At 40.2% G+C, this 19661-nt stretch overlaps 6 protein-coding genes and 1 long non-coding RNA gene across 11 annotated transcripts; 3 read left to right on the top strand and 4 right to left on the bottom strand.

Moving 5' to 3' along the window:
• The first annotated feature begins 145 nt into the window (after positions 1-145).
• On the top strand, positions 146-5312 carry LOC124202674 (kinesin-associated protein 3-like). The gene is made up of 15 exons (XM_046599026.1): positions 146-319; positions 394-511; positions 639-1254; positions 1318-1500; positions 1565-1745; positions 1811-2072; positions 2141-2311; positions 2383-2497; positions 2556-2713; positions 2779-2841; positions 2916-3114; positions 3183-4111; positions 4173-4324; positions 4385-4595; positions 4664-5312. Exons 1-12 carry the CDS (start codon positions 285-287, stop codon positions 3344-3346), a joined length of 2265 nt encoding a protein of 754 aa, XP_046454982.1. The 5' UTR covers positions 146-284; the 3' UTR covers positions 3347-4111; positions 4173-4324; positions 4385-4595; positions 4664-5312.
• LOC124202906 (globin C, coelomic-like) lies at positions 4025-4804 on the top strand. The gene is made up of 4 exons (XM_046599412.1): positions 4025-4111; positions 4173-4324; positions 4385-4595; positions 4664-4804. Exons 1-4 carry the CDS (start codon positions 4025-4027, stop codon positions 4802-4804), a joined length of 591 nt encoding a protein of 196 aa, XP_046455368.1.
• A 346-nt stretch (positions 5313-5658) lies between the features above and the next one.
• On the bottom strand, positions 5659-9166 carry LOC124202675 (N-acetylated-alpha-linked acidic dipeptidase 2-like). The gene is made up of 13 exons (XM_046599027.1): positions 8720-9166; positions 8517-8628; positions 8152-8443; positions 7956-8078; positions 7705-7891; positions 7367-7639; positions 7188-7310; positions 6973-7119; positions 6742-6910; positions 6593-6674; positions 6280-6526; positions 6040-6217; positions 5659-5972 (listed from the first exon to the last, which is right to left on the bottom strand). Exons 1-13 carry the CDS (start codon positions 8823-8825, stop codon positions 5777-5779), a joined length of 2235 nt encoding a protein of 744 aa, XP_046454983.1. The 5' UTR covers positions 8826-9166; the 3' UTR covers positions 5659-5776.
• A 294-nt stretch (positions 9167-9460) lies between these two features.
• On the bottom strand, positions 9461-12664 carry LOC124202676 (N-acetylated-alpha-linked acidic dipeptidase 2-like). Its single transcript, XM_046599030.1, has 13 exons — positions 12525-12664; positions 12336-12450; positions 11976-12267; positions 11772-11894; positions 11526-11709; positions 11189-11461; positions 11006-11128; positions 10793-10939; positions 10551-10719; positions 10385-10466; positions 10072-10318; positions 9818-9995; positions 9461-9747 (listed from the first exon to the last, which is right to left on the bottom strand). Exons 1-13 carry the CDS (start codon positions 12583-12585, stop codon positions 9549-9551), a joined length of 2193 nt encoding a protein of 730 aa, XP_046454986.1. The 5' UTR covers positions 12586-12664; the 3' UTR covers positions 9461-9548.
• A 179-nt stretch (positions 12665-12843) lies between these two features.
• LOC124202679 lies at positions 12844-16740 on the bottom strand. Of its 5 annotated transcripts, XM_046599033.1 has the most exons (11): positions 16601-16723; positions 16423-16529; positions 16061-16308; positions 15829-15965; positions 15648-15788; positions 15183-15582; positions 14038-15113; positions 13494-13964; positions 13354-13434; positions 13206-13295; positions 12844-13144 (listed from the first exon to the last, which is right to left on the bottom strand). In XM_046599033.1, exons 7-11 carry the CDS (start codon positions 14497-14499, stop codon positions 13091-13093), a joined length of 1158 nt encoding a protein of 385 aa, XP_046454989.1. In that variant the 5' UTR covers positions 14500-15113; positions 15183-15582; positions 15648-15788; positions 15829-15965; positions 16061-16308; positions 16423-16529; positions 16601-16723; the 3' UTR covers positions 12844-13090. The 5 variants fall into 5 exon arrangements, with proteins under 5 accessions (XP_046454989.1, XP_046454990.1, XP_046454993.1 ...); XM_046599034.1 differs by lacking the exon at positions 16423-16529 and having other exon boundaries at positions 15648-15965; positions 16061-16144; positions 16601-16740; XM_046599037.1 differs by lacking the exons at positions 12844-13144; positions 13206-13295; positions 13354-13434; positions 13494-13964 and having other exon boundaries at positions 14515-15113.
• LOC124202681 (inositol oxygenase-like) lies at positions 16609-19579 on the top strand. The gene is made up of 6 exons (XM_046599040.1): positions 16609-16747; positions 17506-17673; positions 17739-17942; positions 18022-18290; positions 18979-19074; positions 19154-19579. The coding sequence occupies exons 1-6, from the start codon at positions 16724-16726 to the stop codon at positions 19260-19262; spliced, it is 870 nt and encodes a 289-aa protein (XP_046454996.1). The 5' UTR covers positions 16609-16723; the 3' UTR covers positions 19263-19579.
• Positions 18321-18865, bottom strand: LOC124202683. The gene is made up of 2 exons (XR_006878296.1): positions 18724-18865; positions 18321-18636 (listed from the first exon to the last, which is right to left on the bottom strand). It is a non-coding gene; the product is annotated as an uncharacterized LOC124202683 (long non-coding RNA).
• Positions 19580-19661: the final 82 nt, after the last annotated feature.

Raw genomic sequence — 19661 nt, 5'->3', positions numbered from 1 at the left:
GGGGAAAAACCGCTTCATTTTTTTTCGAACATGATCACAACAATTTTTTTAAAATTAGCCAGTTTTCGCGGTATTTCGATATAAATATTTTGTTTTGAGAAAACATTGCGCGGAATATATACGTCAAAAAAATTGGGAAGGGAAGCAGTAGACACCCGAATAGTTGCCTGGCAACCACTTTCAATACATTAGATGTTTGTAGAAATAAAAGAGCCGTGGTTCACGTCTATCTCAACTTTTTAAACTAAAGTTGATTAAGAAAGCGTAACCTTTTAAGCTGCCGAATGTGCGACTCGGATAATGCTCAATATCTCAAAAGGTAAATCAATAATATTTTTGTAGTTTTAATGAGCCGTAATTTCAATAACGTTCATTTTTATTGGGCATGTAAAGGCGAATTAAATTCGATTCTGTCGATGTACACCCAATCGAAAAGGCTCTTATCGTTTTCTATCGAATAGAAGCTATCCTTCTTTCCACCGATGGAGAACCAATGGCTGGTGAAAAAAGAGTAAGATGAATACTGCAAAACTAGAAACTTGTCACAACAATAACATTCAAAAAATAAAAGCTAGAAAAATTTATGATAACAAAGTCAAGTTTCAACTTTAACGTTTAATCTTCTGCTCTTTTTTTAGGAGGCACAGAAGATGATTAAAGTCCAAAGCTTGAATGCCACAACAGACATCAATGGGCTTGCCAAAGAAGTGATCCATCAATGTAAACTAATACCTAGTTCAAGACTCAATGAAGTCCAGCAACTGCTGAGTTACCTACAACAAAGACCAGACAACAAGCCTGCAAATATGAGTGATAAGATGAGACCCATGACAAGTAGCCAGCTGATGCGGAATGATGACATGGTTGACATAATCAACCATCAAATGGATGAACAAGCCTCCATGGGAAAACTGGACTCCTACATTGAATTGCTGTATGAAGAGCTGGAAGGGAAAATACGAGGAACTTCTCTCATTTTGCAGCTGGCAAAACAAAATGAAAATTTACAAGATCTGAGCCTCAATGAATCTTTGATTGGCGCTCTATATCGTGTACTACGCGAGGACGGACGGAAGCATTACGCCCTAGCTGTAAACATTGCCTTCACTTTTTTCTATTTTGCCTCTTACTCTTCATTCCACCCTATGCTCACACGGTTCAAAGTTGGCTCCTTATTGATGGAAATTGTTCGTGGAGAATTTGTAAGGTTTGAGCAGTGGGAAAGCGAACTGAATTTAGGACATTTCGAGCAAGGTAAAGTAAATTGCATTCAATGTTTCAATCGTTCTCTACTTATGTGTAATCTTTGATTATTAGACGGTCTACATCGGAAATTTCAAACGGCGCTCCTGCAACAAACTTTACTCATAAGAACTTGTTTCTACGTGTTACTTCATTTGTCGGAAGACCCCGGTGTCGAGGATAAGATGCGGAAAAAAGGGATAGTTTCTTTGCTCATCCGAACCCTTCAGCGTAAACATATCCATTCCAGTGTTAACGGTAACGAATAATTCACCTGCACTGCAGTTGCTCGCCTTCTAAACGCCTTGAAATGAATCTACAGAGCTTAATTATTTGGTGCTGACGTTTCTGCAAAAGTTATCTATCTTTGGCGAGAACAAAGACGAAATGGCTCAACTAGGAGTGATTGAGAAAGCTGCTATTCTAGTGGATTCACCACACCGCCTAGTGCAGGACTCTGCTGCCCGTGTCTTGTATAACCTTTCCTTCGATCCCGCTTTACGGTATGGCTTATTGACGGACTAGTGACGCCCCATGGAAACAAATTAACCGGCTGTTTGATTTAAAGGCTTCGTATAGGGAGACTGGGATTGTTGCCTTCATTAATTCGAATGATGCTGACCGATTCTCAAGGGGGTAATATCGCCTGGGCCTTGGTCTACCAGATTAGTCTTGATGACAGAGGGCGTATCCTAATCAGCCGCTCAGAATGCTTCTCCTTCGTTTTGGAATACCTTTTACGTTGCAAAGAAATTCCCCTACCGTCCATTCCACTCGCCCTGGCTGTTAATCTAGCTCATGTTCCAAAGCTTGCTACCGAATTATCTCAAGTACAAATGCTATTTCGCTATTCCATTTCAATTCTAGCAATTAAACGTCGCTTCTTTTGAATTTTCAGAGCAAATACTTTGTCCTGTTCTTGGATTTGGCGATCGCAAATCAAGACGCAGTACTAATAAAGTTACTTCGCAATGCTGCCGGTCACGCTCTGTCATCTCAGTCGAGCAATCCTGTCGTTATGGAGAAGATAGTCGATGCCATCTTGAAATGTTCTGGCGATTATTTCAATGTGAGAGAAGAAGACACTTTTCTAAGGAAACTATCTTTCGAACACTAAAGTTATCAATCGGCCTGTTTCAGGTTGAAGCTCTAGGATTGCTGGCCAACCTTGGGGAATTCTCTTTATCTACTGGATGGGAAACGATTATCAGCGATAAGCGTTTCTTAAACTGGATAGACAAGCATCTCCAACCAGGTAATTCACGAATAAACAAAACGATATGCAATACTTCATCACATATTGTAATATTAAGGTACCAGTCCGTTCGATGTTCAACTCTCTGCTGTTTTGGTACTACGATCAATCGCTGCAGCTACCGAGGCAAGCCTTCACCTGATCGATTCAGGATTAATCTCTACCTTATTGAATTTACTAAGAACGCAACAAGAAGATGACGAATTTGTTCTACAAGTAAAATTATTTTATATCGCAATGATTTTTCGTTCATGATAATTTTGGCTTTTTTTGATTTGCAGATTCTTCATGTTTTCTATCGCCTTCTACGACATGATGAAATACGCTTCATCATCGTGAACAAAGTCAGTATAAACAGTTCTCAGATTAAGATTGAAAAAAAAAGAACAAGGTCAATAAAGCGACGTGATTTGATTAGTTTGAAGACATCCCGGCCTCTTTTCTAGACCTCATGACCGACCAAAACCTAGAAGTTCGAAAAGTGTGCGAGAGAGGACTGATGCTGATTGCCGAGTCGGATACCAAATGGGAAGAGCGGATTAAAAATGAACGTTTCTGCTGGCACAATGCTCAGTGGCTCGAGGCCATCGCCAAAACGAACCTCTTATCGTCGCCTGGTAATAATCTTATTTCAACAAGTACCCAATCGTACCCAAACATAATCCGATTGTTGTGTTTTCATCAGGAACTGAAGATGAACACAGTATCGCTGGCAGTGTTTTAGATTTGTGCGTACGACACGCCGACCTCCTCGATCGTGCAAGTAATTCTGCATCCAGTTTCGGATCACCCGAATCCCGCATAGGATCGCCTGTCGAATCTATTGATGCTTGGGATGCGCAAATATAATAATGGGTCGCCCACCACGAGAAGAAGAAAAATAAAAACAAGAGTTTCTAGTCGTCAATCTTTTTGTTTCAATGTGCTGTGCTTTCCCCCCTCATTCTGTTCCCAAGTTCTGTGATCTACTCCTATTCAAGCTGCGTTCAACATAACGATTCCGACTACATTTTCGTGTCATTTTACTTGTATTTTTGGCTGACGAGGTGCTAATCATTTGCTTTGAATGATCTTTCAAACAAACTGCTATTTAAGAAATAGTTTTCACGCATTTTTTTTTCCATTGCTTTTTGTGTGTTTTTCGTTAGGGGGAAATGACCCAATAAAAACGATAAAAAAAATGTTGGCTTCTCGTTAAAGTTCCTCGGTTTCTGAGCACGCGACCTCCGCAACTAATCTAGATGACCCTATGGATAAGACATCCGTCGCCCTCAAATGAGATTGACGCCTTGAGGGTTTACAGCATTCGGTCGACTTTGGTTTCAATATTATCAGCCTCCGAAACTGTAGCTCAAAGCACGTAGTCCCCAGTGCCCTGTCAAAAACAGTACAGCTATGTTCATCGCGATGACTTCAAAAACAGCTTCCAATCGCGCTCGCTCTCATATCATTCCGTGAAACCCAGACCGAAGAGTTTGAGTGCAAGAGGGGAAACTGCTTAACGACTTGAAATTTCAAAAATTCAACATGCTGGTCCACTACATATTGACTGCAATATTGGTGGTCTTTCTGGAGGCTCGGCCTGGACGAGCAGAGTGTCCTCGCGGCTACAAAGTTGGTACACATATGGAAAATCTCCGCTATTGTTCTAAGCACCTACCTGTCATTCTCCCAGGCGAGTTCATCCGGTCAAAGAGATCCGTCGACAAAGTCGGAGAGCCAGAGGATCTTGGAGAATTTTCTCAACGAAAGGGATGAGGCCACGATCCGCTCCACATGGAATACTGCCAAAAAGAATGGTAACATCGGTCCCAAGACATTCCTACGGTAAGTGAAAGAAACAAATGCGATTAGTGTAAGATTGATAAAATATTTTCTGTAATCTAGTTACTTTGAATTGAAGCCTGAGGCACAGAAAATGTTTCCAGCTTTTGCGGAAGTAGACCACATGAAGCTTCCGACGAATGAAGACTTTCTCGCTCAAGCTCAGAATTGCGTATCTGGGCTCAATTCATACGTTGAACACCTTGGGAAAAACCCTAAAAATTGTCCGTTCATCGCTAAGGCAAAAGGAAAATATCATCATGAAGATCTTAAGGTATAATGTGATAATTTTGGTATACCTACTTTGGTGAACAGGAAAATTAACACTGTCTTGATAAACAGCTTCTGGGAGTGACCCTAATGGGAGTGTTGGAAGAAGAACTGGGGAAAGGATTCACTGATGAAACAAAGGAGGCGTGGAAGAAGGGACTTCGAGCGATGAATGAAGCCGTCACGAAAAGACCAAATCCGTCGAGACGTTGATCTAATATATAGATATATGTCCCAAAAAATTTAAAGTTTAATCAACCAGAGTTCCTTCGTCATAATGCATGCATATTAAGAAGAAGTATTTTGTGTTGGTAATGGTTAAGTAGAGGGCAGGAAGTGCAATTTGACATTATTATAAATAAATGTATGTATAAAATGGGGAATATTGGCAACTTACAAGGTATTGAAACATAACAAACTCGCCAAACATATAAGCACTTATTTTCAATTCATACTTTAGCGAGGAAATCAAGAGAACCAATTGCAGCAAGTGCAAACTGATTTAGAATTATTAAGTTACTAGACTACCATTTCCATGTGTTCAACAAACATCACAGCACGATTATAGGCAAGTGCTGCTGAAGTATCTGTTTTCCACTGTATACTATTGTACTTGTTGAAGCATCCTTCGTGTTCAACCTCTTTAGTTCAAATGCCAAGACTTTGTAAACAATAAATATGATATGCAAAATAAGCCAGCAAATAAATAAACTCACACATATTCACAGAGTTCCTCACAGCATGTTGCACATCCACTCACATGTTCAACCACACCACAGCACTGACGCATTTTGTATTCGGAATTTCCCCGAAATTTAAGAACGTTTTGTTTGGTATTTTAGATTTAAAATATTAAAAATCCAACCAATATTGCAGTTATCTCACTTCTCTTCTACCATGGAAACGGAACGAACTATAATATTATGTAACAAACCTTTCAAAATTTTCACGAAAATAATATCAGAGAAGCAGACGTTGTTGTCAAGTGAATTTAATTAGAATTCAATCAATCACATCATAATTAAATTAAATTAATTCACAATCCACACAAATAAAAGAAAAACAACATTTCTTTACTGTTTATTCATTGGGATAAAGTTAAAAAGGAATATGTAATACAATTTCGTCAGACTAATTTTGTATTGTGCATTTGCGCTTAATCCTGCAGGATCACAAGATCATAATCTAAAAATCTCCGTTGAGTGATCGGCCTGCCTCGCCAATTAAAAATGCAATAACAGAAAGATGGTGGCGAATTTTGCTCCATATCTCTGGATCGTTTGATTCTGTCTTGTTTTCCACCTGAACGATAAGATCAACCAACCCAGCAAATGTGTTAAAGTTGTGGGAGTCGCTGCTGCTTGTCGAAAATACGACGTGACTAAAAATATTAAATTAACACACAATGTCATGAAATTTTCTTCATCTTAAATTTTTAACGCTCTCACTTAGTTTCAGGATGATCCGGAAGTCCTTTGGAGTCAATGAAGAAACGTTCCAAATACATGAGTTTATCATTAACTCGTCGCACGGCAAAAATGTTAGATTGATCGACGTTCTTAAGCTCATTTTCGCTGAAATGTTTTACGGAGAATATGAAATGATCAACCGACACTCGCACATGTTCTTTATAAAGAGTAAAAATTAAAACGTGAAAGGCAATCATAATTATACTTTATAATCAATACTTAGTGAAACACCGTTCTGTTGTAGTATCGGTCCATATTTCGTTTTAAGCAAACTTAGTGAATGATTCAGATAGGATGCATAAGCTAGAACGTCAAACGGAAGGATGACAGAATCTGAAAGAGTAACAGCCGCCACAGCCCACATTCGTGCAACAGCTTGGTGATGAACAAATCCGCGATCGACAATATTACTTGCCAAATGGTAACTATCATACAGAGAATATTGCGTTGGATAAACGCCATTTTTCTATACGAAAAAAAAATTAGATCATTAGTTTTGAGCATAGTATGTTTATCAAACTATTTTTTGTACCATGTAACCAAAATCTGCTGCGGGAATGCCAATGACATAAGAAAATCCTTCAAAGTCACTGCCGCCACCTAGATGCCCCACCCTAACATCAAAAGTGAATGATAGTACTACATCAAATATACTATTAATATTTAAAATGTATACTATACATTGGTTGGTCAACATGATCCTGATCTCGAGATTGGGCCAGCCAGGTATCAAAGACCGTTTTATGGCCGGATTCTATTTCAAGCACACTCGGATTAGGTATAAGCTTGGCCGTGTCGATTAGGAGCTGTTTCAGAGTAGGAAAAGCGTTGCCAAAGAGAGTACGATTACCTGTTTTAATCAAAGCCGGGTAAAACTAGAGTTTGTTAGATTTTTTGTTCACTTTGACTCACCACTGACGGCGGTATCTACATTAAGATACGCTACGGCTCGTTGGCCCAGAACGGTTGCATGTTGTTGGGTCCATTCGTAGGACCCTACAAGTCCGTATTCATGAGCGCCCCAACTGCAAAAGACAATTGTTCGCCTAGGTCGCCAATCTGTATTGTTCAAAAATGAAAATTATAAAATTCAAAACGATTTTTATTTGGTACTACTATCGCAATACTTTGGTCGCGTTTCATTTTTCCGAATACTCGGGCAATCTCGATCATAGAAGCAGTGCCACTAGACGGATCCAGGGCCCCAAAAGTCCAGGCATCTCGATGATTTCCCAAAAGAACATACCGATCTAATTAAGTAAATAAATGAGCATACGTTTTAAAATGTGTACCAGGATTTCAATACCATCTTCGACTGATCCTCGTAAAATGCCGATTGTGTTGAATGTAGTCCTCCTTTCGTTGACTGTGCTGACATCCAGCCTTACTCTCCAACCAGGATTACGCAGACTAGGACCAAGAGAATACGGCGCATCCATTTTGCCAATCCATTTAGTAGGAGCGCTGTTTTCCGGTGAAATGTTTCGGAGAATGACTTCAGCCTCTTCATAACCTATCGCCTGTACAGGAATCTTAGGCAAGCCAGGGTGATTTTCTTCTTTGATCCTGAAAGCGCTCTCTGCCATACGAATAGAGGTGTATAAGTAAAATACTTTTGTTAAATTAGTTGGACTGCATTGTTACCTATAGCAGGATAGAAAGGGGTCAACAAGTCTCCGCCCCTCAAGCGTCCGACGTGACCATATTCAGCTCCTGTTCCTGGCATCCACCAGCTATCGGGATAAGTATTATTGCGATTCTGACTGGTCTTCTCTAGGCGATCCGAAAACAGAATTACTCCGATAGCGCCGTATCTTTCAGCTAAATCCACCTAAACATATTAAATAAAAGAAAATTTAACATTTTGACATCATGCATTTCAAATTTCTTATTACCTTTGATCCTCGAAAGATCGCTCCTAGTCGGATAAGGGCAATATGACCAGAGACATTAATACCTCTTGATAGCAAGTATTCATAGTCCTTCTTGCGTCCGTAATGGACGTAGACAACATTTCCCTAATAATCCAAAGTAAACGCAATCAAAATTATGAATCAAAGATAAATTAATCCAAAGCAGTTCGTTAGGCACCTCAACGACTCCATTAGCCGAGAAAGCATTAAAATTATGCAAAATGTCATCGGAAAATTCTTCTGGTGAACCAAGGGGCGGTTGACGACCTGCTGTTGTGTAATTAATTCTGCCTTGTTCGTCGATTAGCGACACCTTATTCATCACTCCAACACGCGGGTAAGAGAGCAACACGTCGTAAGGAATAGTTTTAGCTTCGTCCAATCCTGCTTCCAGGAAACGATCTCTCATCCATTCGGCTTGCAATAAATCCTGGACTGTTCCAGCCACATGAGGCGTGCTGGTCAAATATCTGTTAGGAATAGAAAAGCATTGTCATGCACCTCAACTTGGTTGTTAAAAGTATTCGCTCATATAGTACATACCTCAGATTGGAGTCGATTTCATCTGCAGAGATTTCGTCAATTACCAAATTCCTAACGTCGAAATTGTGGTAGTCAGCCACTGAGGTTGTTCCATACCGGCCAATCAAAATTCCTTTTTCAGACGTATTGGGATCGAGTTAAAGGGGAATTCAGTCAATACGGTGTAATTTGGCAACAAAAAGAGCGAGCATTAATAAACTTACCTGTAGCGAAGCACAAGATGATGGCAACGGCCACAATCCAATATCCCGATTTTTTGTTTTTATCCAGCATTGTTTTAGTTTCCGACACGTCTTGAGTCGACCACATCTTGAACGGTTCTGTAGTACGACACTGAACTAGGTTAAAACACTTTACCTCCCATCACGCTTTTTTTATATTTGTCCACTTAAACAGATAGTTTTCCAATGCGCGATCACGTTCGTGTCACCAACGGGAGTCGTGCGTGCTCTCCTTTCTAATAAGTATTTACGTTGTTTTCAAAAAGTTCCCAATTAAGAAATGTGAAGTTGATGTCCGATTGGCCAGAGACGTGGTTCAGAATGAGACGCCATCGATGATTCGACAAAAATAAGAAAACAAAGTTGTGGCAAAACCCAAGGTATTTCGTCAAGCTTACATCGTTAATAAGCTATAGGAAGTATCACGAGTCAAATTTTCCAGGCCCCAAGGTTAAACAACTTTCACCTTGGAAACACGGGTTACTGTGAACGAATCAAAGAATTCTCAAAGCGTACTGTGACAGTATTTGCAATTCAAATTTAAAATACCGGAAGTCACTTTCGTAAAATAATCGATCGTTCAAGAAAGATTAATTCAACCAAGCTCAACCAATTATACACCGTGTTTCACCCTGTCAAAACGAGCTAATACCGCACTAGCGAGGACAATGTCAAGAAAAATTCAAAATAAACAAAAATAATGTAACCAATGACGGAAAAAAAAAGAGTTCAAAGGTAAATTTAAACATGCATGCAATTACACGATTATCAGGAGTTGGGAATTTTAGTCGAATTGGAGAAATAAAACAAGTTACCACAAGTTTTCGCTTAGCGAACGAGCAGCTTCACCAATCAAGAATGCGATAACTGACAAATGTTGGCGAATCTTGTTCCAGGTAACTGGGTCCTGACTTTCCGTTTTGTTGCCCACTTCGAGGAGCAAATCGACTAGTCCGGCGAACGTGTCAGATCCGTAAGCGTTGTTAGCGCTTACCGAGAAAACGATGTGACTAAGGTAACGGAAATCATAAAAAATTCAAGTTCTTATTTAAAATTTAAATCTATTAGAATGTAGCAAACTTTGTTTCGGGACGATCTGGTAATCCTTTTGGATCGATGAAGAAACGCTCCAGTTGGGTGAGTCTGTCATTAACCTGCCTGACTGTTAAAATGTCATCCATATTTATATTTTTCAGGGTTGTTTCCGTGAAATTCTTAGTTGATTCACTGAAATAGTCGACGGAAGCACGGAAGTATTCTATAAACCAAATTTTTTAAAAGTTTTACGTGAAACTAAAACAAAAAAAAAAAATAAAAAATAGAAAGTTCTCAACTGAAAGTGGCTTGATTTTGCTGTAGCTGTTGGTCGTATTTCTTTTCTAAAGATGTCAGCGAGTCGTTTAGAAAGCTGGCATAAGAATTGATATCAAAAGGTATTACAACAGCGTCGGCTAGTTCGGTGGCTGCAATTGCCCACATTCTCGCCACAGCCTGGTGGTGGACAAAGCCACGATCTACAATCTCACTGGCCAACTGATAGTTATCATACATTGTATGGTAAGTTGGATAACTATTGGGAGCCTAATAGAAAGAAAAAGGTCAAGAACAGAAACATATTAACGTTTGGGTCATTAAAATATGTATTACCGTGTAACCGAAATCTGTGGTTGGAGTTCCAACGACATAAGCGAACGGCGCAAAATCACTACCACCGCCCATGTTACCAACTCTGTCGAAAAGTTACCTCATTATTAGTTATTTAAAAAAAAACGAAATCTAAAAAGAAAATTAGAGATCAATTCAATTTTCTTACGAAGGATTTCCAGGGTTGTTTGCATCTGGCTGATATTTTACCCAGGTTTGAAAAACAGTTTCTCTGCCATCTGCCACTTCAGCTGGATTAGGATTAGGGACGAGCTTGGAAGAATCAATGAGAAGTTGTTTCAACATGGGATAAGCTGAACCTCGAAACGTTTGATTTCCTGAAAATTGAAAATTTAAGTATTTATAAGTATTCTTATCCGGTAAAATTTTTGTTTGCGTTTTCTTCCTTACCACCGACAGCGACATCCACATTCAGGTAAGCCACCGCTCGCTGGCTCAATACTTTGGCAAATTGTTGCGTCCACTCGTAGGATCCAATCAAACCATATTCCTCGGCACCCCAACTGCAAAACACCATAGTCCTTCTTGGTCGCCATTCTACACAAACCAGTAAGAAATTGAATTTAAAGAAATCGACGTTTCTGTTACAGGGATAATGCATACCTTTATTCTTCTTAATTTGCCCTAAAGCTCGGACCACTTCGATCATGGAAGCCGTTCCGCTCGATGGATCCAAGGCACCAAATGTCCAGGCATCTCGATGATTGCCCAAAAGGACATAACGATCTACAAATATCCAACATTATTAATGATATCCTTTCATTCCATTTCGATTCCGTGATTTACCGTCTTCCACAGATCCGCGCAAGATTCCTATAGTGTTATAAGTTCTCCTCATCTCGTTATCGGTGCTGACGTTAATCCTGACGTTCCAACCGGGGTTGAGCGGTGTTGGACCAAGGTTGTATGGCGCATCTAATTTACCAACCCACGCGGCTGGAGGTGGATTCTCAGGAGAAATGCTACGAAGAAATATCTCGGCTTCGTCATAGCCGATCGGTTGGACTGGAATCCTGGGCAGGTTTGCCTGGTCTTCTTCTTTCAAACGAAATGCACTCTCTGCGTTTGAATGAGACAAAGGTTAGCATATTAGCCTTTTAATCTTCAATGGGAGTTTTCCTACCAATGGCAGGGTAGGCAGGAGTCAAAGGATCGCCGTCAACAACATAAAGAGAGCCGCTTTCCACTCCCATGCCTGGCAGCCACCAACTATCTGGAAAGGTGAAATTACGACCTTCTACGGCTTTATCTATAGGGTCGCTAAATAGGATCACTCCAATTGCACCCCACCTTGCAGCAATCGCCACCTAATAACCATAAAAATTGTTATCGCATCAAATTTTTGAAAAAAGTTATTCCAAATACTGACCTTTGATCCGCGGAAAATTGCTCCGTAACGCACTAGGACGATGTGTCCAGTTACGTTTACCCCTCGACTTTGTAGTTCTTCATAATCGGCATCTCGCCCAAAGTAAGCATAAACTATATTTCCCTTTTAACAAATAAACCAAACATTAATAACAGCAGTCTATACTTAATAATAAAAACGTTTGAATCGAATAGATAAACTTACTTGGGCAACGCCCTTTCCTGAGTACGCATTGAAATTCGCAAAGACTTCGCCGTAGGAATTTTGTGGTGTACCAAGTGCTGGTTGCCGACCAGCTGTGGTGAAATTAACTTGATTCTTGTCATCGATTAACTCGACTGTATTGATCACTCCAGGTCGTGGATAGGAGAGTAACACGTCGTAAGGAACCGTTTCAGCTTCATCCAATCCTGCTTCGAGGAAACTATCTCTAACCCATTCAGCTTGCAATAAATCCTGGGCTGTTCCAGCCACATGCGGAACGCTAGTCAAATGTCTGTTAAGATGACCAGTTAGATAATTTACATTACTGATAATTAAAATCCAAATGTTGTCATGTAATACTTGAGGTTTTCACTGATTTTATCAGCCGAAATTTCATCAATCAGTAAAGATTTGACGTCCAGCACAGCGGGAACTTTATTATTTTCTTCGATAACATAGAATCCGATGAGAGCACCTGTAAAATAAATAAAACAATTTTACTACAATTTTTTCCTTTTAAGATAACAATTTAAATCAGTCCAGTATTACCGAAAACGAAAAATATAGCTGCCGTTGAAATCAACAACAAGGCGATTGCTTTGTTATTCATTTTGAAACAATAGCCGCCTTGCTACAGCTGGCACTCAACAGCAACTTTTGAACAACTGAATAACAACAGATCTGGGAAGGAACTAATGTTCAAGCCGTAGCTCTCATTTCCTCACAGCAAATAAAACTGAAATAGTTTGCAGACAACTGCGTATCTCTATCAGGCATAGGTCTATTCTATTGGCCCCGTACTCCCACCGATTTTTTTATCTTTTTTTTTTGTGATATGAAACGTTTTATCTAAATTTTTATGGATGTGCAGCAGTGTGCATATATTTATGAACTTAACGTGGAATTATACACCAGCCACTATTGTATGCTAACAGCATTTTGACTTGTCCTAAAAAACAATTCCGGACCTCAAAGTATTTTTGGAGGTGCTAACTAAATAATCTTTTGGGATCACACTAAACTGTTACAAATTTTACTAAAAAGTTTTTTCAAAAAACCTGGATCAATTAAATAAGATGACAACAACTAAAAAATAACTAAATTGCTTACGCTAACTAAGTTTTTAGTTCATTCAACATGAGTACGTATGCCGCAGTAGTCTCCATCACCTTTTAAAAGTTTCGTGATTAATAAAGTTCAAAATGCGTCCAATTTTTTCGTTACTTTCACCTGGAGCAATAGTTCCTTGGACAAAGTGACTAGTCCATATAATCTGAATTTAGGCAGGGTTCCTGCTATTTCCACAATAGAAAGCGTCACCTAATATTGAATCAATCATGTGACAAAGTTAAAGAAAACAATTAAATATTTATTCAACCTGATTGCGCTGATACGTCTGGGTAATATCTCTTGAAGGATAGTCTCTCAGCTTTCTCAAGCTGTATATGGATTGTTTAGCCTATACAGGGAAAACGAGTTAAATCACCAATCTTTAAAACCAAGTGAAATTCTGATTACCGCATTGGAGATGTTGTCTACGGTGTGGCAAATCAACCATAAGCGGACTAGGCCATCAATCAAAACTACAGAAGTCCAGAAGGAAGTAATTCTTTGATCAGGAGCGGCAATTTCAGACATCAGCGCGTCAGTGAAAAACAGGAGACAGGAGAACGAGTGAATGCAGTTAATCAACAAGATGAGAGCGAACTGACTGCACAGAAAAGTGACAGCGGACGACAATCGGGTTGCGATGGAAGAATAAAAAAATAGTTTTGTTAAAGAAGCATCAGCATTAGTTTTCTGAACCAATTGCTGATAAAAGGTGACCAAAAGTTGGCCGCTAGCAGAGAAGATGACAACAGAGACATCTAGAATCATATAACTCTCGATCCGGATGAACTGCTGGATAGTTTCAAGGAACGGGAAAAAAGATTCCTTCCTTCTTTCAAATGACTCTACGTACATGGAGAAAATAGTTTGGCTATTGCACTAAATAATAAAACATTTTTATTAATAATGATTCGACATAAATTTTTACTTATAAATTATAAATCTAACGTACCACAAAGAGGGTCCAAATTACTCCAGCGATGGAAACTTTACGAACTTTTGAGAGATTAGGTCGGTGTAATTCCAAATCCACCGAATTGAGTTGACGACACATGGAGTCCAGAATTCCACCCAATTTCAAAAGCAAGATCAAATGTATGAAACTGACGCTGAACAAGCGGATGGAACGGTCAAATAACGGAAGAGTGGCAGGCAGGTTTATGAGGAATCCTTTCAAGTGAGGAGCGGACCTCACGATGAACACGAAAAGGCCGGCTTGTGACATTACCAGAAAGCAAAGCCATCCCCAAATGTTTGTCTTACATTTAGGTCCAGGAGGAGGATCGAGACCTAAAAAGTACAATAGCCGATGAAGCCAAGCGGCGGAACCGTTGAACCGATTCCTAAGCTGTACCATAGCTGCGACGGTACTAGTAATCACAACCATTAACTTATACTGTTCGAGAAATGCCATAGTACCATGGCAACGTGCTGTTGATCGGGATGTATTCAATTAGGCTGAAACGTTCCGAACGAGTCGTTCATCGTCAATTTTTGGTCATTAGCAAAACGTCAATAAGAAAGAGCAGAAATCAATTAAGGGCCATTACATACGAGGATGGCAGCCGAGAGCAAAGAGCGAGCGTAAATATTCGGCATGCATGGCAGCATAAAACCGCATAATTTCCGGTGATTGGTAAGGAAACGAGGGAGCAAGAGTGGGAGATTGGGAGTAGCTCGGGAATAAATGACTGGAAAAACGTAGAAGATCTGGATCAATTGGCGGAATTGGAGTGATCATGGGTGAAGCTTCAAACTGGGTTGGCAGTTGCGGATTGATGGGTGCAGTTGACGGCGAACCGCTCGACTGAAGAGATTGATACAGGATTGGAGAAGTAGTCGGATGAACGAGATCGCGACGGACAACAAGCTGTTGTTCCTGGGCGTTATTTTTCCAAGTCACCAGAGACAATGGTTCCGATTGCACTGGACTAGTCGATGGCTCACCCATCGTCGATGAGATCGGAGATTCTGGATCAGAAGTCCCGGATCTAGCAGATCCTTCTCCAGCAGAAGTTTCATTAGTTTCTAAAAAATGAGAACATTATGAATGAAAATTTTTCAAAATTAAAGTTCAAATGCAAAGTGAGTACACACCTCTTCTTTCCGAACCCGAATTACTTGACGGAACGTGAAGTAACACCCGCTTGCGACGGATACGGTACATGGTGCTGCGAATATTCCAATAAGACGGAATCAGAGATTCCGGAACGCCGCGTTTGATGGCCTGACTGCGCAGCTCATCGTAGACTAGACGAACGGAAACAGGAGTAGCTGATTGAGGCGATCCTGATTTATTGGCTGTGACTCTATCGAACTGAGTGACCAACTGGCGACGGAATTCTTTCTCGATCAGATTGGGTGCGTTCGGCTCATGCTCATGTTGGATGGCCTGATTGCGACGCGAAAACTCCATCCGACCGGATTCATGATTGACACGGCTGCTGATGAGACGGACTTTGCACCCACGTTGAGCACAGCACCAGTAATCACCTCCCTGTTGCAAAGAAAAATCAATCAGATTAGACACGCAAATCACCACAGAATCAGCTGAAACATTACCTTGTATTTGCGATTGTGGTGGAAATAATAATTCTGGTGAATGACGGCCATTTTGTCGCACTTGGTACGGCAGAAAATGACTTCGACAGCATTGGACGGAGAAGATGTTGGCCAAGGCATCTTGAAATTGAGACGAGATCACTGAGAAAAGGTTGTCAATCGACTGATGAACTTTTCTCACCTTCGCATTCCATTATAAAGGGTTGGCGTAACAGTTGAACAGCCATTGGGTGCAAGAAAATGCCCTTGATCCAGAGAGCGTCAGCCACATCCGATTTCTCGGAATACGGAATACTCATCCTCTACAAATGAGGTGTCCTGGTAACAGGTCAATCGATAACGATTCCAAGTAATATCGTGAAGGAATGCGTGCAAAAATAATGGAACTTTAGGGATGAGAAAAGGGTTTATACCTGAGAGGGTTCAAGTTCAGGGACTAATCCTTCCGGACGATGACCATGGACCTTGAAATCAACACCTCATTTGCTCGGCGATGGCTGGGTTTATCAGAAATCGATCACATATAGATTATTAGTTACACATGTCAGCTAATGAAAATTGTGATTGAAAAAACAAAACAAAAGATTAAATTATTTCCAAAACTGTAACTTGACCTTGTTATTTGTAGATTGCACAATCTTTTGGAAAAGTTTACGCAGTACTAAAACAAAAAAGGTAAACAATAGCCTGAGGATATGTTGGGAAATACACACATGACTAGGAAATGAAATGCCTGGCAAATATTTATCTGTCTGGTAAATCAGTTTTAAACTACCTGTTTCTTTTTGGACTAATGGTTGGCTTGAGGCATATCGGCGAACGACTTTCTCTTCGCAACGGCCACAGTGTATAGCAACAAGTGAAAAAGTCAACGAGTTCGTCCTCAAGTTTCGAAACAACAAAAACATTTGACCATATACGCAGAACAGAGTTATGTGCAGATATATTGTTACCTTGTTTCATTCCTGGTGTCGTTGTCGGGGGGAAGCAAAAGCCGAGAACTTCAGAACGAGGTTAGACAGTCGATTGGAACGACGTGATACGGCCCAGGTCGAGATAAATAATACAGCCGAAACATGAGGATCATCGCCGATCACCAGGTAATTCACACATTCGTAATTATGCTTGTAGTTTTTTTTTTTTTTTATCAGACAGAGCATTTAACAAGCTAGAACAAATTTTACAATGTGGTTGAATTGATTGGCGCATGGCAAAACAGTAGCAAGGGGGCGTCAGCTAAATTGGCTACACGTTGCCAAGGCCAAGGAATTCAATTTTTTAAATTCTCAATAAAAAAAATGTTTTAATTATCTGAGACGATTTGGCAATTTTTTAAATATTAGTATGATCAATTTTGTGTCATTATTACTTTTCTAGCTAAACGATTTTTAAGCTGTTTTTTTGGAATTTGCCAATTAGGCGGCATAGGCGCCATCTTAAGAGGCTGGGTATCTCTTGAGGGAAGAAACTGAGCATAAGAGATAAGAGTAAAAACCCAACAAATCTTTTAAAAAGTAGCAGATGTTGATTGATTTTCAGTTTTTTAATGAAAAAAGTGTTCCTTTAATTTATTTTATCTGTCACCGAACTTTGAACTCAACCTCTACTTCATCTCTATCAGCTACAAAAAAATAGATATTTTAAAATTTTCTTTCGGGGTCAAATATCGGTCAAATTTTAAAGCTATGCTGATTATTTTATACTAACTCGAGAAAAATCCAAGTGGACCGTTGGCGGCCGAGCGACTTTCTCTCACAGCCAAAATAAAATCACTGATTATATTTATAAAACTTTCTACTACTTTCTTGGCCGCGTGACATTTCCAAAAATTTTATTGATGCCTGTATTTGTATACCAGGTGGAATGCACGGACCCTTCGAGAATGGTTCGACCCGAGCCGATTTTCGCCAACAAGCCCATCGAAGCATTCCGGCAATACGAAGGCAACAGCGGCATTCACGAACGCGTTTTTCGCACTTACAAATTGATGCACACGCACCAGACGACGGAATTCGCTCAGCGCAAAGTATGAATTTACTTAGTGTAACATTTTGATTTGATTCAACATTTTTAATGAATATATTTGTTTAGCTGAATGAGTGGTGCAAATTTGAACGTTTTTCGGCAACAATCATGGAAGCTTTGGAACGTCTGAACGACTTGGTGGATGAATCTGACCCCGACACAGACCTGCCGAACATCGTTCACGCTTTCCAGACGGCCGAACGCATCCGCCATGCGCATCCGGATCGCGATTGGTTTCATTTGACAGGTCTTATTCACGACCTTGGAAAGGTGACACCCAATTTGACACAATTTTTATTCCATGTTTCAAGTGAATTTAACGTCTTGTCTTCTTTCAATCATTTAAAAGGTGATGGCATTTTACGAGCCTCAATGGGCAGTCGTCGGCGACACTTTTGTGTGCGGAGCGGCTTTTGCTCCATCTATTGTCTACCGTTCGAATACGTTTGAGGAAAATCCGGATTTAAACGACGCTCGTTACAACACCCAATACGGCATTTACTCTGCCAACTGTGGGCTGGATCAAGTGACCATGTCCTGGGGACACGACGAATACCTGTACCGCGTGTTGCGCAATCACGGCGCTACCCTTCCGGACGAGGCTCTCTACATGATCAGGTGCGCATACTGATTTTGATTGAATAAGAATTGTCGCCAAAAAATGTATTGAAAAAAGAGAAGCAGCTATAAAGTGAAAAGTAATGATTACGCTCAGCGTGAATGCGTTTACAAATCGGTAATGAGATTTGGCAGGAAGTTGAAGAATGAGCTCATCATGGTGCGCAGAGCGGCAAAGCTCGGGAGCACCGGCGGAGTGAAAATTGCCGAGGCCAAGTTGGATGGAATGGCAGCGATGGTGCTGAACGTCTGACCGATGCTCTCGAATTGCCTTTCCTCGGCGGGAGCGGCTTGGTTCAGAGCCAACATGAATCCAAATACCAAAACGGCGGAGAAGAATTTCATTCTGTCATCAAATTTGAAATTCATTTATTAAGTTCAAAGCTTTTATTTTAAATTGTGTTTAAAGAAGATTGCGGATGAGCGGACTTACTTTGTTTCGTTGGTCGGGGACTTCTGGGATGTGATTGATAACTTATTGCTTCACGTTGGGCCTTTAAATACCAACCGGAAGTTTGGAAAGTTCCGCATCTCTCCGGCGGATGAAATGGAACTGCGTGTGTATTTGACTTTTCTAGTTATATGACGGAGAAAATTGATCGCAATAGAATTATTATTATTATTGCTTTTCTCACACAACTTCGTTTATATCTTTTTATATTGGTATGGTGTGGTCTGTTGTGTATAGGTATCACTCGTTCTACCCGTGGCATTCCGGAGGCGATTATATGCACCTGAGTTCCGAACGTGACTTGCAAATGCTCCCGTGGGTCCGCGAGTTCAAGTAATAATCCAAATATTGACCTACTTTGACGCTTTACAGTCACAAATGGATTGTAAATGTTTTCTTCTCTCTTTTACAGTGAATTTGATTTGTATACCAAAAGCGACTCGTTGCCCGACTTGGAGGCCCTCACTCCTTATTACCAATCATTGATTGACAAGTATATTCCCGGCACGGTTCGTTGGTGAAGTTTTCAATACATTTTTAAACAATTGCAAACATTTTTGCAACCGATGCGCGGTGTTGCGTAATTTTGCACGGACATTTTTACTTGAAAATTTATTTTGCAAAAAGAGAAAACGAAGAGCTCCCGGAATTGCGGTTGGCGACTTGCATTTGTTTGTTTGGTTTGTTGGCACAGTGAGTGGCGTGATCAGATTCATCAAAATTTTGGTGTTTGATAATTTTGTGCATTCGTATTTGGTAATAGCTGTTGTAAAACGATAAGAAAAAATTTGAACGTAATAGTAGGCCTAAATAAATAGTAAATTTGGCCGACCACTTATATTTTGCGATTTTTTTTATTTTCAATTTTTGCCTGTTGTAAACGGCGCACCATACTTAACTAATCGCGGTGTGCTGCCATA

This window comes from Daphnia pulex, chromosome 9, assembly GCF_021134715.1.
Source record: "Daphnia pulex isolate KAP4 chromosome 9, ASM2113471v1".
NCBI classification, from domain to species: Eukaryota; Metazoa; Arthropoda; class Branchiopoda; order Diplostraca; family Daphniidae; genus Daphnia; species Daphnia pulex.
The sequence above is the reverse complement of the archived record's forward strand: the minus strand, read 5'-3'. Positions and strand labels throughout refer to the sequence as shown.

Excerpts from the sequence above, each read along its gene's own strand:
- LOC124202674 (XM_046599026.1), top strand. The coding sequence starts at position 285 with ATGTGCGACTCGGATAATGCTCAATATCTCAAAAG. Across the intron at positions 320-393 it reads AATGCTCAATATCTCAAAAG|GCGAATTAAATTCGATTCTG; the intron begins GTAAATCAATAA and ends GGGCATGTAAAG. Across the intron at positions 1,255-1,317 it reads TTTAGGACATTTCGAGCAAG|ACGGTCTACATCGGAAATTT; the intron begins GTAAAGTAAATT and ends TTTGATTATTAG.
- LOC124202906 (XM_046599412.1), top strand. The coding sequence starts at position 4,025 with ATGCTGGTCCACTACATATTGACTGCAATATTGGTGGTCTTTCTGGAG. Across the intron at positions 4,325-4,384 it reads GGTCCCAAGACATTCCTACG|TTACTTTGAATTGAAGCCTG; the intron begins GTAAGTGAAAGA and ends TCTGTAATCTAG. Across the intron at positions 4,596-4,663 it reads ATCATCATGAAGATCTTAAG|CTTCTGGGAGTGACCCTAAT; the intron begins GTATAATGTGAT and ends CTTGATAAACAG.
- LOC124202675 (XM_046599027.1), bottom strand. The coding sequence starts at position 8,825 with ATGTGGTCGACTCAAGACGTGTCGGAAACTAAAACAATGCTGGATAAA. Across the intron at positions 8,629-8,719 it reads CATCTTGTGCTTCGCTACAG|GAATTTTGATTGGCCGGTAT; the intron begins GTAAGTTTATTA and ends CGTCTGAAAAAG. Across the intron at positions 6,527-6,592 it reads CAGCAGATTTTGGTTACATG|AAAAATGGCGTTTATCCAAC; the intron begins GTACAAAAAATA and ends TTTTTCGTATAG.
- LOC124202676 (XM_046599030.1), bottom strand. The coding sequence starts at position 12,585 with ATGAATAACAAAGCAATCGCCTTGTTGTTGATTTCAACGGCAGCTATA. Across the intron at positions 10,720-10,792 it reads TGTGGATGTCGCTGTCGGTG|GAAATCAAACGTTTCGAGGT; the intron begins GTAAGGAAGAAA and ends TTCAATTTTCAG. Across the intron at positions 10,467-10,550 it reads AACAACCCTGGAAATCCTTC|AGTTGGTAACATGGGCGGTG; the intron begins GTAAGAAAATTG and ends ACTTTTCGACAG.
- LOC124202679 (XM_046599034.1), bottom strand. The coding sequence starts at position 14,499 with ATGGCATTTCTCGAACAGTATAAGTTAATGGTTGTGATTACTAGTACC. Across the intron at positions 13,296-13,353 it reads AGACGTATCAGCGCAATCAG|GTGACGCTTTCTATTGTGGA; the intron begins GTTGAATAAATA and ends ATTCAATATTAG. Across the intron at positions 13,145-13,205 it reads CCAAGGAACTATTGCTCCAG|GTGATGGAGACTACTGCGGC; the intron begins GTGAAAGTAACG and ends AACTTTTAAAAG.
- LOC124202681 (XM_046599040.1), top strand. The coding sequence starts at position 16,724 with ATGAGGATCATCGCCGATCACCAG. Across the intron at positions 17,943-18,021 it reads TTATTCACGACCTTGGAAAG|GTGATGGCATTTTACGAGCC; the intron begins GTGACACCCAAT and ends ATCATTTAAAAG. Across the intron at positions 19,075-19,153 it reads CCGTGGGTCCGCGAGTTCAA|TGAATTTGATTTGTATACCA; the intron begins GTAATAATCCAA and ends TCTCTTTTACAG.